Source organism: Onychostoma macrolepis, chromosome 24 (assembly GCF_012432095.1).
Source record: "Onychostoma macrolepis isolate SWU-2019 chromosome 24, ASM1243209v1, whole genome shotgun sequence".
Classification (NCBI taxonomy): Eukaryota; Metazoa; Chordata; class Actinopteri; order Cypriniformes; family Cyprinidae; genus Onychostoma; species Onychostoma macrolepis.
Genome location: NC_081178.1, coordinates 2,396,988 through 2,411,890, shown reverse-complemented (window position 1 = coordinate 2,411,890; position 14,903 = coordinate 2,396,988). Strand labels below are relative to the sequence as shown.

At 38.5% G+C, this 14,903-nt stretch overlaps 1 protein-coding gene across 1 annotated transcript; it reads right to left on the bottom strand.

Moving 5' to 3' along the window:
• Positions 1-6,408: 6,408 nt before the first annotated feature.
• LOC131533749 (uncharacterized) lies at positions 6,409-12,727 on the bottom strand. The gene is made up of 3 exons (XM_058766218.1): positions 12,342-12,727; positions 10,836-10,931; positions 6,409-8,971 (listed from the first exon to the last, which is right to left on the bottom strand). The coding sequence occupies exon 3, from the start codon at positions 8,858-8,860 to the stop codon at positions 7,424-7,426; it is 1,437 nt and encodes a 478-aa protein (XP_058622201.1). The 5' UTR covers positions 8,861-8,971; positions 10,836-10,931; positions 12,342-12,727; the 3' UTR covers positions 6,409-7,423.
• Between the last annotated feature and the right edge of the window lie 2,176 nt (positions 12,728-14,903).

Genomic DNA, 14,903 nt, shown 5'->3' with positions numbered 1-14,903 from the left:
CAGTCAGAAAAATATAATATTTATGTCTATGGATTCCTTGGGTCATGCCGATTCTGACGTTGTCTCATTTGTCATTTTCCATTAATATACTTATCAGCCATATTGAATTAAATGAAAAACAGTTTTATTGCTACTCCTCCTTCAAAATCTGTCCAATTCTTCCCAAACTTGGCTCAGATGATCTTTGGACTGAGCAGCACAGAAATGACTGAACAGATTTTTGATATTCACTACCGTTCCCGAGAAATTCCTCTGGAAAGTTGACTGTGCCCGTGTTTGTCGTCTTTTGCTCGTAAGCTTATCATGCTAATAAGTTACGGGCTAACCAGTTACCATACTATTTAATGCGACTCTTCAGCTATCAAGTTAACCATAAGCTGCGTTACAATTAAATTAACTTTGCATATTACGCTGGTTAAAATGCTAAAGCACTATATTGGGGAGCTCATTCTCACACCTTAACCTCTCCTCAGCAACCTATTGAACGTGAAGTGACCGAGTGGCGAGCTCTGCTAAGCCGCTGTTTCGTGAACCGTTGGGTCGTGGGTTTGAATCCGGTGTCACACATGTCCAGACCAGCATATTTGCTGTGGCAAGAAATGATGCTGAAGTTGCTTCTTTTCCAGATGTTGTGCTTTTCAAAGTATCATCTCATCTAAGCTTATTAAATAGTACATATCTATATACAAAATCTTAATTTTGAGTTGAGTCACTTGAATTATGGAGCTTCAGAATCTGTGTAAATCAAAAGGCCATAGCTCTGAAGATTCTATACAAATTCAATGTGTAGCAAGTCCCTTACGAAAATTAACCATGGTTTTACTATAGTAAAACTGTAGTTAACCATGACTGTAGTAACCGTGGTTTTTTGGTGCAAACCATGGTTCTGATACCATGGTTTTACTACAGTTATATAAACCATAGTTCATTTTGCAATTATGGTTTTCTACCAAAACTATAGATAAATCATGATTACTGCAGTAAAACCATGATTAATTTCGTAGTTGCTATGGTTTTACTACAAAAACCATAGTTAAACCATGGTTACTACAAAAAAACAAACAAAAAAAAAACATGGTTAATTTTCATAAGGGGTGTTTAACCGTGGAAACCGTGCGCAACGTTTAAAAACATCCGAATAAAGTCCCAACTTTCAAACAGGCCAAAAACAGCCCAAACGGGCTTGGCCCCGGTAATCGCTGCTAGCAGCTATATTTAGGGGCCAAGCCCAGAATGGGCTGTAGCCCCTATTGAAATCGTATGTTTTCTTTATTATATTATTATTATTTTCGTCCAATGGCAGTCTATGGCAGCCCTATGAAGGGAAAATAGGAAAATGATGAAAATAGGCACAGTTGTAGAGATGGCCATGACTAGTGATCTGACCAACTTTGGGGTCTCTAGAACCAACTCTATAGCGCCACCACCAGTTCAAAAATTAAACATTGAAATGGTAATAACTCACAAACCCCTAATTCTAGAAAAATGAAACTTAGTACACCTGATTAAGCTCTTCGTGCTGAACACATTCAATAGCTTACATTAAGACTCCACACATTACAGTAGCGGCCATTTTGAAATGTACAGTATTCTGTATTATCGCTACTCCTCCTTCAAAATTGATCCAATTCTTCCCAAAATAGGCTCAGTTGATCGCTGGACTGAGCCGCACAGAAATGACTGAACAGATTTTTTTTATTCATCTTTGTTCAAAAGTTATGATGTTGTGAACTTAATGAGGTTGACCCAAATTGGTTCAGAGGCTGTATCTCAGCCAAACTTTGATTAATCCAAACGAAACTTGGTACACTTCATCAACACCATGATCTGAGGGTCCATGCCAAAGTTGGGAACAGCGCCACCTATGGGTCTTGAGATACCAAAAATGCACATATATGCTTATAACTTTCGATTCGTTTTGTAGTGATGGCCATGAATAGAGATCTGACCAACTTTGTGGTCTCTAGAAACAACTCTATAGCGCCACCACCAGTTCAAATATTCAACATTGAAATGGTAATAACTCCTGAACCCCTTGTTCTAGAAAAATGAAACTTAGTACACCTGATTACTCTCTTCATGTTGATCACATTCAATAGCTTACATTAAGACTCCACCCATTACAGTAGTGGCCATTTTGAAAAGTACAGTATTCTTTCTTATCGCTACTACTCATTCAAAATTGATCCAATTCTTCTGAAAATTTGCTCACATGATCTTTGGACTGAGCTGAACAGAAATGATTGAACAGAATTTTTTAAGAACTAGTGAAAAAAAAAGTTATGATATTGTGAACGTAACAAGGTTGACCCAAAATTGGTTCAGAGGCTGTATCTCGGCCAAACTTTGATCAATCGAAATTAAACTTGGTATGCTTCATCAACACCATGGTCTGAGGGTCCATGCCAAAGTTGGGAACAGCGCCACCTATGGGTCGTGAGTTACCAAAAATTCAAATTTTTTGCTTATAACGTTCTATTCGTTTGTTTTGTTGGTCGTGAATAGTCATCTGACCAACTTTGGGGTCTCTAGGACCAACTCTATAGCGTCACCAGCAGTTCAAAAATTCTCATTCTCACACCTTAACCTGTCCACGGTAAGCTATCGCACCGCAGCGACCGAGTGGCGCGCTCTGCTAAGCCACTGGCCCAGAACCTATCAGGTCAAGGGTTCGAATCCAGGGGGGACCGTGCCCTGACCCCGAGAGGGACTGTGGCGAGAAGCAGCGCAGAAGGTGCTTTTGTTCCAGACGTCGGATCTTCCGTGCGCATTCGTCTTGAAGCAGAAACGTGCGTTTGTTCGTTTTCGTCTGAACTTCTGTTCATTTTTGAACTTCTGTACTTCCAAACCTATCTGCTTTTCAACGTACGTTCCGTTTCTGCTGTTTTTCTTCTTCCCGCTCTGCGCTGCGCTACAGCCCGTTCACGGGCTTGGCCCCGCTAATCGCTGCTTGCAGCTATATTTGTGATGATTTTGGCTCACATTTAACAAAAACCCACCAATTCACTCTCAAAAAATTAGAATATGGTGAAATGCCAATCAGCTAATCAACTCAAAACACCTGCAAAGGTTTCCTGAGCCTTCAAAATGGTCTCTCAGTTTGGTTCACTAGGCTACACAGTCATGGGGAAGACTGCTGATTCTGACAGTTGTCCAGAAGACAATCATTGACACCCTTCACAAGGAGGGTAAGCCACAAACATTCATTGCCAAAGAAGCTGGCTGTTCACAGAGTGCTGTATCCAAGCATGTTAACAGAAAGTTGAGTGGAAGTGCAGCGGTCTTTACTTTAGATGCGCAAAAGGCTTTTGATAGGGTAAGTTGGGAGTATCTTTGGATAGTTTTGGAGAATTTTGGCTTTGGTAAAACTTTCATATCTATGGTCAAAACACTTTATACTAATCCTCTTGCAGTTGTATTAACAGGTAATATCTTGTCAAAACCATTTCCTCTGCATCGTGGTACCCGTCAGGGCTGCCCACTCTCCCCCTTACTTTTTGCTCTATCAGTTGAACCGTTAGCGCAGTCGATTAGGCTAGATTCTTTTATATCACCCATAGTTATACAAGGAACACAGCATAAAATTTCTCTTTACGCAGACGATATACTACTATATTTTACTAATATACATGTTTCCTTACCCCAAATAATAAAAGGATTCACCCAGTTTAATCATTTCTCTGGCTATAAAATAAATTGGGACAAATCCCTTCTAGTCCCTTTAAATGCCCCTGCGAAAAGTCTTTTATTACCACCTATTCCTCATATTCAATGGCATGATACAGCATTTAAGTATTTGGGTCTAAAAATAACAAATTTTCCTAATATATCACGTACAAATTATGACAAACTTAAACTTGAAATTTTTGCTGATTTGCAGAGATGGTCTAACCTTAATGTCATTATAGGGCAGAATTTCAATAATAAAGATGAATGTTCTTGGCAGGTTGAACTTTCTTTTTTCTATGATTCCATTACCCCCACCTGTAAATTTTTGAGGAGTTGCAATCTCGGATAACTAATTTTATTTGGGATGGTAAAAAACCTTGGTGTGATAAAGACTCTGTTCTTCCATGGTGCCAGATAGAACAAGAAATTGTAAAACCTCACAGAATAGAAGATTTGTTATTTGCTGGACTTAAACCTAAAACTGCACATAAGAGGTTTGGGCCAATTATAGGTAACTCCTTGCAGGTTTGGTCAACTATTCAAAACCAAATGGGTTGCAATACTAAACTCTGTGATCGCTCCCCCATATGGCATAATTACAATCTTTTGCAGAAATCTGGCCCATATTTCAATGAAAGCTGGGCCTCTAGGGGAGTTTACATTCTGCAGGATTTGTATGGAGAAAATGGCTTAAAATCATTTCAGGACCTTAGAGCAAGCTACTCTCTTCCTGGATTCTCTTGGTTTCTATAACTGAGATCAGCAATCAAAGCTCACGGAGTTCCCTGGTAATCTCCTCTTTGTGCTCACCCGTTGAGCTTGTGGATTTATTCAGGATCTTCATGCACTGGACTGGTATCTAGAATATATGCACAGTTAATTTCAAAACGTGATAAAGCTCTGGGAGTGATCGAGTCATGGAATCATGACCTTAAGGAGAGGGACATGGAACTGGACTGGGGGAAGGCATGGAACAATGTGTTCTTTTCATCAAAGAATCCTGCACACCAGTTGATTCATTTTAAGTTTATTCAGAAGTTTTATCTTTCCCCATACAGACGTTTTAGAATGAAGCTTACAGATACCCCGAACTGTACAAAATGCAACTTGAATACGGTTGGCACATACTTACATATTTTCTGGGATTGCCCAGATGTCTCTAATCTTTGGTCTCAAGTAGCAGTATTTCTTGAGGACATTTTTGAGTTCCCAGTGCCTAAATTGCTTACTTTATTTTTATTTAATGATGACTCCTTATTTAATATTTGTACTAATTTGGCTTCTTAGAAAATTATTTTTGCTGGTTTAACAGCTGCAAAAAAAACTATAATTCATTCTTGGTTTTCTCCTGGACCCCCATCAATAAAAGAATGGTACAATTACTTTAGAGATATTGTTCTTATAGAAAGATCATTGGCTATCATTCATAAAGCACAAAGTTCAACTTTGGATGTTTGGGATAAAGTTATTGCTGTACTTTTGAAACCACCTGTCTTCCCTTAGAAGTACATGATGTAATTGGGTCTCAACAACGTTATAAATGATATTGTATTTTATTTTGTTATATGTATCAGTTTTATTTTCTAGTTTCAAGGCTTTGGCAATTGTATATAGTTTGAATATGTTGTTTTTGTATTTTTGAGTACACATGGATATGTATATTTGCTATGTAACAAAGAAACGTGTACAATTTTATGTTAAGTTTAATAAAATGTTGATCACAAAAAAAGAAAAAAAAAGAAAGTTGAGTGGAAGGAAAAAGTGTGGAAGAAAAAGATGCACAACCAACCAAGAGAACCGCAGCCTTATGAGGATTGTCAAGCAAAATCCATTCAAGAATTTGGGTGAACTTCACAAGGAATGGACTGAGGCTGGGGTCAAGGCATCAAGAGCCACCACACACAGACATGTCGAGGAATCTGGGTACAGTTGTTGTATTCCTCTTATTAATAATTAAAAGAACCAAAGACTTAAACTACTTCAGTCTGTGTGCACTGAATTTATTTAATACACGAGTTTCACAATTTGAGTTGAATTACTGAAATAAATTAACTTTTCCACGACATTCTAATTTAAAACAGTATATAGTACAATTCGACAACGAAAAATGCTACCTGTCAAATTATGATTTATTAATGTCTACACCTACCACAACCCTAAACCTACCCTTACAGTAATGCAAATACAGTAATTATGTTATATTCGCGGTTGTGGCTAGAAGGGATACAGCTACCGGAAACCAACAATAAATCATTTTTTCTACCTATTAGATTGTGTTTTATTAATGTCTACACCTACCCCAACCCTAAACCTACCCATACAGTAATGCAGATACATTAAATATTGTTGTTCAGCATGAGAAAAAAGACGCAATATTGATTTGCGCATGCGCAGTAAGCCCTGGTAGGAAAATCTGACGGGTAGGATTAAATGTCAGGACACCGGTTCTTTTTGAGTCAAAAACACAAAGCGCAGCCCATTCACTAACGAACTGTTTTTACATTTGATTGTGAATCAGATACTGCTTCTTGGTTTATTCAGAAATCCTCTGAGAAATCTAATCCCGTCCGGATATGTCTGAGATTCATCCCGTAATTGTTTGGTGATCTGATTCTCTGACCGCTCGCTCCACTTTCATCAGATATAGAGGCCTTTCTGCCATATCGGACGAAACAAAAACATGAAATCAGTAAGAAGATGCCAATCACGAAAACTAATAGCAGAGTTAGGTAAGAATCTTGTATTGCAGTTTTCTCGATTGTTAACATAATATAACATTTTAGTTGATCCATTTTCCCAAACCATTAATTCAGTTCTCAAAACAAAGACACATTTCTCAAAAAGTTTAACAATGAGTATTAAACATTAGGTAGCAAAACTGATGACACCAATCAGAATATTTGCATATCAATGGAGAGAGCTGAACGTTATTTTTTCATTTTAAACAGTATCTATACTATGACTATACAGACTACACAGCCTAATGCAAAATTTGTGAATACAACTGGGCATGTCAGACAATAAATCCCCAAAAACTATGCATGGGGGCTTGCATTAGTGTTGCCACCCCTCATAGACCCCATGCCACCCCTTTGCCACCCTAAAAATGATTTTCTATATCCACACCTTCAGAGAAGCAAAACTACTGTTCAGGATTTCAAGAGCGAGGACTGGGATTGGGAAACGCTGTCATAGAAGATGAACACAGTCCAATAAGAGCTTCTGTGACAGTCTCAGATTTTTTTTCACTGTTTCTTTACATCAAGAATATGCAACATTTTTTCATATGTGGCAGCCTTTAATAATAGAATCTAAATAGTCACTAATCAGCCTCTTAATGACCATGATTGCACACATAATTTTATGATACATTTCAATATTTTGGTTGTGTCTTTTACAATTTAATTGCTACATTTTCAATTGAATCTTACTGTATAAACTGTTTACATTATAGTGTTGTCAGCTTGTGTTGTATTCCAGGACAAACACTAGAGTAATCACCATAGTATTTTACATCAGTTACTTTAGCAGTTAGGCTACTGTTTATCCAAAGTAATTTTCAAATGAAAAAATTGTGAGGATATAGATACAGTGCAAGTCAGATGATAGATGTTAGATACATAAAACAATTACAATGAATGATAATATAGCTTTATATCATATGAAAGACATGTTTATGAAAGAAGCAGAAAAAAAAATCAGGATCCTGTTTTCAGAGTGTTAGCAGGGTTCGAGTAGCTAAGATATGATTTGTTTATTTTTTAAAAAATCTTGTAAAGTATCCAAGTGCTCCTTGTTTTTCTTCTCCTGCTCTCTTCTTGATGTTTTCCAGTGTTTTGGCCTTTTCAAGTTCATCAATTTCCTTCATCTTCTCAAACAGGAAATCAGTGTGCTGAAGAGTGAACAGTGAATCAGTGTTGAGTGCGATCTTCTGCAGAGTTTCCACACAGTCGAAAGCATCTTTCACCAGATTTATTTTCTCTTTCTCTAATTCTTGCAGCTCTTCTTCCAGCTTCTTAACCACAAACACACCATCCCTAGTCTTACTGTCATACTTCTTCTTTAAATCTGTATATATCCTCTTCTCCTTCCTTTTCTTTGTCACATATATTTTAGTTTCTTTGATGTGTTTGCTGTAGTGGCACTTACCAGTGCAAACTGTACAGTGATTATTTTTCATCACGCTGCACCACGAGAGACCGCTGACCCACCAGCATCCTGGATAATGACAGTTCTCCTCACAGACGGTGCAGCACATCGCCACACTGGCTAAAGCAGGATCAATATTAACCCTTTCTTTGTGGGTCACTTCAACTTCATACTCAAAGTTTAGATTTTCTTCGACATGTTGCTTGTTCTGCTCCAGAGCTGCTTGAGTTTGTTTCAGCTCATTTTGCTTTATTTCCATCTCTTGCACCCGTGATTGTAGATTGTAGATATTTGTCTCCAACTGTTTTCGTTTCTGCAACACATCTCGAGTCATCTTCAAGGATTTTGGTTGTATTGTGTCAAGAAAATTGAAGAATTGTTCCATTCCTCTAACACTGAGATTCCATGAGTGTTCTTGGATTGTTTCATATTGTTCATCAGCAGCGTCTGACTGGCAGTTATCAAACAGGAAAAACACTGGCTGATTCTTGTCATTCACTGCACACTTGAGTTTAGCCTCTTTAACAGCCGTCAGGGCATTTTTAGGTGGAAATCCATTTGAGTGTGTGACGAGCAAGATGATGTTTTCAGCAAAATCTCTTCCAAATAAAGATTGAACAGCATCAAAAATGTATTTTTGTCTGTCTGAGAAACGATTCTGTGTTGCATTAATCACCAGACACACTGCATCTATTTCATGAATCCCTTCTGCAGAGTCACTTAAATTGTACAAACTCACAGCGATCTGTTTATCAAGATCAATTCCACGTGTGTCTCCATATCCCGGTGTGTCGATGATTGTTAAATGGATTGGACTCTCTTGTAGATAAAACCCATAAACAGTGATGCTGGAGGTCTGTCTGTGAACTGATGTTTGGTCGCTCTGATCATCTGTGATCTCAAACCAAACCTTGTCTTCTCTCTGAACACCCAACATGTAGTTGACCATCACATTGATCAGGGTTGTTTTTCCTGTTCCTGTTTCTCCAGCCATCAGAATGGTTTTATGGGGTTTGTTTTTGTCTCTCACTCCAAAGATCATTTTTCTGTATGGTTTAGATTGATGCAAATTGTCTGTCCTTGTTTGCAGACGATATCGAGCAGGATTTCCATCTTCAATTAAGATGCTTTTCTTGATGAGATCATTTTTGTTCTGTGTATAAAACAATACACAATAATAAAACACAATACAAATATAGATGAACATGTATAAATGATGAATAATATTATATTTATAAATCATAATTCAATTATAAACACCAGCATCCCTAACAATAAAGGCCCTTTCACATAACTCAACCCAGAAAGGCAAGCATTATACATATGTTTTTATTTGTCATTTACCCCTTACATATTAAATATCATTTTCTAATTGTTGAATTATAGTGGTATGTGTTTTAAAGTTCTTAACCCCTCTCCTCAAATCTGATTGGCTGAGAGGCCTTCCAGGAGTGCTGATATTTAAGTAAGGTATCAGCACGGGGCTGTTCACCATTTGTATCACTACGCTGGTTTCTGTGAGACAGGCAGCATTTTTCCCAGCAAAAGGCAATTGCAGAAAAGCAAATCCACTATAATTTTTGAAATACTACTGTCACGTAGGGGTGTGCGATATATATAATCTGCGATAATATCGTAATTGTTATTTTAACGATGTGCAATTTGACATTATCGAGTATTTTGCAAAAACCAAACAGAACAGCTACGGAGCTAGAGCATGCTTACGTGATGGAGTCTAGGTGCACATTTCTAGTGTGTTCTTTCACTGCATGATTCAGTCTAATAAAATGCATTAAGAATGATCACAACATTCAAGATATGGGGGCAGAAAATATGTGTGTGTGTGTGTGTATAAATATATATATAATATATTTTCACATGGTTAAAATCACATGAAGAGTGCTGTTTTTTCATCAAAAAATAAGCATGATTGTGATGTTGATTTTATACAACAGTTCAATAAACAATAAGTTAATATTAAGAAACTTTTGCTCTATTTCGCCAACAAAAAATAGCTACAGCACTGTTTTGCGTCTCTGAGCAACATGACGGTGTTTTGTTCCTGAATGAATCAATCGTTTAAATGATTCGGTTCAGTCGCAGTGACTCACTTATTAACAGTGACTTGCTGCCACCTGCTGGTGGTTTTAATTTCACATTCATTTTAAAATAATTTCAAATATCAGTATTCGATGTTTTATGTTTAAAATATCAAAACATCATGCATTTAAATTAAGGTTAAAGCACTCCATGTCCCTCTGAGCTGCATTAAACAGTGTGTAAATACATCTAAATGCCTCTTCAGATGCAACTTCTGCAAGGATTAATTTTGTTGATACTGGTTTCATTTGTTTGGTAACAGCCTAAATGTCTTATTATGCTAAATGACATATTAAATGTAACAATTTGATTCAAAAGATGCACACTTTTAGGGGAAAAAAATTGCTTTATTAAAAGTTAAATTGCCCATAAAAGGTAAAAATCTATTTAAATTTATATGAAAAGATTATTTTCTATCAATGATGTGAACTGACCACACAGTATATGAAGAATATCAAAAACTGCAGCTGTCCACGGTAGTCAGATATCAGCACAACAAGACACTCGGCAAAATATCGTCTAATTATCGTTATCGAAAAAATCCAAAAAAATATCAAGATATCATTTTTTTTCAATATCGCACACCCCTATCACAGAGTGTAGTTTTTTCAGTCAAGAATAAAGTTGCATAAACCTCAAGTATGCAGTTTTTTAAAATAAATTTTTGCCTGTTCAAAAATATTCTATGACATTTTCAGAGTTGTGAGGTCTGGACTCAAGTAGATGCATAATGTGAGCAGCTCAGTGTTTGTCATGCTAACAGGTTGTTGGGCTCATGAATATTAATCACGTTGTCTGCATTTGCCCAAGCTGGCTTGCTAAAGTGAAAATGCGGAAGGTGAGCACTAGCTGATGGGATTATCAGATCAGACAAATCTAATTAAATTTGTGAATATGTCAAAAGAATCAAGTCTCACCTTGATGTGTTGTCCTGTTTTCTCCAACTTTCCTTTAATGCTTTCTGTGTGTTTAAGTTTCTCTTGTGAGGACTTCAGTGGTGTATAGAGCTCCTCCTAGAATTTAAATTAAAAATCGTAGACATCAGAGATTTCCGTAATATGTTCATATACAGGTGCATCTCAATAAATTAGAATGTTGTGAAAAAGTTCATTTTTTCTTGTAAGTTATTTCAAAAAGTGAAACTTTCATATAATTTAGATTCATTGCATGTAAAATAAAACATTTCAAAAGTTTATTTCTTTTAATTTTGATGATTAGAGCTTACAGCTCATGAAAGTCAAAAATCAGTATCTCAAAATATTAGAATATTTACATTTGATTTTCAATTAATGACCATCCCTACAGTATAAATTATGGCTATCTCTTGTTCTTTGAAACCACAATAATGGGGAAGACTGAAAAAGTCACCACGCTCAGACGTCTTCAGGAAAAGGGCTACCAAGCCACTTCTGAACCAGAGACAACGTCAGAAGCATCTTAACTGGGCTGTGGAGAAAAAGAACTGGACTGTTGCTCAGTGGCCCAAAGTCCTCTTTTCAGATGAAAGTAAATTTTGCATTTCATTTGGAAACCAAGGTCCTAGAGTCTGGAGGAAGAGTGGAGAGGCACAGAATCCAAGTTGCTTGAAGTCCAGTGTTAAGTTTCCACAGTCAGTGATGATTTGGGCTGCCATGTCATCTGCTGGTGTTGGTCCACTGTGTTTTCTGAAGTCCACAGTCAACGCAGCCATCTACCAGGAAATTTTAGAGCACTTCATGCTTCCTTCTGTTGACAAGCTTTATGGAGATGCTGATTTCATTTTCCAGCAGGACTTGGCACCTGCCCACACTGCCAAAGATATCAAAAGCTGGTTCAATGACCATAGTGTTACTGTGCTTGACTGGCCAGCAAACTCACCAGACCTGAACCCCAGAGAGAATCTATGGGGTATTGTCAAGAGGAAGATGAGAGACACCAGACCCAACAATGCAGATGAGCTGAAGGCCACTGTCAAAGAAACCTGGGCTTCCATACCACCTCAGCAGTGCCACAAACTGATCACCTCCATGCCACGCCGAATTGAGGCAATAATTAAAGCAAAAGGAGCCCCTACCAAGTATTGAGTACATATACAGTAAATGAACATACTTTCCAGAAGGCCAATAATTCACTAAAAAAAAAATTTTTATTGGTCTTATGAAGTATTCTAATTTGTTGAGAGTGAATTGGTGGGTTTTTGTTAAATGTGAGCCAAAATCATCACAATTAAAAGAACCAAAGACTTAAACTACTTCAGTCTGTGTGCACTGAATTTATTTAATACACGAGTTTCACAATTTGAGTTGAATTACTGAAATAAATGAACTTTTCCACGACATTCTAATTTATTGAGATGCACCTGTATATAATACACATGAGCAAAATGGTACTGATAAATATGCATGTTTATGAAAAGCTTTATTCCTCAGAAATAAATGTCTTACCTTATAGGATGGACCAGCTTCACTGATGGGTCTGAATGTGTGATTGATGTGTTTCTCTGAGTCTCTGCACACTACACACACCGGCTGTTTGTCCTCCAGACAGAAGAGTTTGAGTTTCTCACCGTGTAAACTGCAGATCTTCTCAGATCTTAATGAACGACTCTCATTTCTCTGCTTCAGGAACAACTCACACAGGTTTTGTAATGCAAGATTAGGAGGAGGTTCGAGTTTTGAGGATCTTCTCCTGCAGACAGGACACTCCTGAGTTTCTTTAGTTCTCCAGAACTGATGAAGACACTCTTTACAGAAACTGTGACTACATGACAGAAGAACAGGATATCGCAGTTTATCTGTTTTAATCCTCCTCGATATGTAACGTATAAAGGTTCTAGCAGCAGTGCGCAATAGCGTCTGTCTGCGGACTGCAAGAGAGGGGCGTAACTGGAAGGAGGCGTAACTTGAAGAAAGGGGCGTAACTTGAAGTTGTCCAAATCACACAGAACCACGCGAGATGTCAAAACGAGATGTTATTGGCAAGATGGCCGCTTGTATATTGACAAGGTGAGAATATTTTTTTATTTTTTATTTTCAGTAGGTGTAAGCAATATATAATTCTCTTCAGAACATTTAATTCCCTCCTCTGTCCCCCTCCACCTCCTCCCTCCACCTCTATTACAGCTGATGACTTTGCCACTTTCTTTACAGACAAAACTAGATCAATCAGTGGTCAGTTTTCACCTCCACGCACACAGGACCCTCACCCTACCACATCCACTGCTAAAACTCCCATCTTTTCTTTCTGTCCACTCACTGAAGCTGAAGTATCCAAGCTTCTCCTCTCCAACCATCCTACAACATGTCCTCTTGACCCAATCCCTCACACCTTCTCCAAGCAATCTCACCCACACTCTTACCTGCACTCACACACATCATCAACACATCCCTACTCACAGGTAACTTCCCCATTGCGTTCAAGCAGGCTCGGGTAACCCCACTGCTCAAAAAACCTACATTAAACACTTCTCTTATAGAAAACTACAGACCTGTCTCTCTCCTTCCGTTCATAGCGAAAACACTTGAACGAGTTGTCTTCAACCAAGTCTCACTGTTTCTTTCACAGAACGACAAACTGGATGCTAAACAGTCAGGTTTCAGGAGGGCCATTCAACTGAGACTGCGCTTCTCTCGGTCACTGAAGCCCTGCGAATTGCAAAAGCCCATTCCAAATCATCAGTCCTCATTCTGCTGGACCTATCTGCCGCTTTTGACACTGTCAATCATCAGATACTCCTGTCCACCCTCTCATCACTGGGCATCTCTGGCATTCCACTTCGCTGGTTTGAATCCTATCTCACTGGTAGGTCTTTCAGGGTGGCCTGGGAGGTGAGGTATCCAAAGCACATACACTGGTCACTGGGGTTCCTCAGGGATCAGTTCTTGACCCTCCTCTTCTCCACATACACTACATCACTGGGTCCCATCATACAGGCACATGGATTCTCATACCATTGCTACGCTGATGACACACAGCTCTACCTCTCTTTTCAACCAGATGATCCAACGGTAACTGCAAGGATCTCAGGTTGCCTGGCGGACATCTCGGCATGGATGAAAGAACATCACCTGCAGCTCAACCTGGCAAAGACTGAGCTTCTTGTCCTCCCTGCCACTCCGACTCTACAGCATGACTTCACGATCCAGTTAGGTTCATCAACAATAACCCCATCAACTTCGGTCAGAAATCTTGGTGTAATCTTTGATGATCAGCTGACCTTCAAAGACCACATTACAAAACTGCTCGATCTTGCAGGTTTGCACTATATAACATCAGAAAGATCAGGCCCTTTCTGACAGAGCATGCTGCACAACTTCTTGTCCAGGCCCTTGTCATTTCTAGGCTGGACTATTGCAATGCTCTTCTGGCTGGACTTCCGTCTAATACAGTCAAACCTCTACAAATGATTCAGAATGCAGCGGCACGACTGGTCTTCAACGAGCCCAAAAGAGCCCATGTTACACCTCTCTTTATCTCCCTGCACTGGCTACCAATCACGGCTCGCATCAAGTTCAAGACACTGATGCTTGCATATAGAACAACCACTGGCTCAGCACCCGTTTACTTGCACTCTCTATTAACAAACTACATCCCTCCAGAAATCTGAGATCTGCTAGTGAGCGGCGCCTCGTGATACCATCACAGAGAGGCGCAAAATCACTCTCTAGATCATTCTCATTCACCATTCCTGGCTGGTGGAACGATCTTCCCACCTCTATCCGGAATGCTGGATCCCTGTCAATCTTCAAGCAACAACTGAAAACTCATCTCTTTCGACAGCACTTGACTTCATCCTAAACTTAAAAAAAAAAAAAAATTATCTTTACTTATTCCTTCCTTTGGTAGTTTGTATTTATTTGAACAATGTCTGAGACTTGGTGTTGCAAGCACTTCGTATGTCTGATTGCCTCTTCAAGATTAATCGCTCGATGTATTCCCCAATTGTAAGTCGCTTTGGATAAAAGCGTCTGCTAAATGACTAAATGTAAATGTAAATATAATTCAAA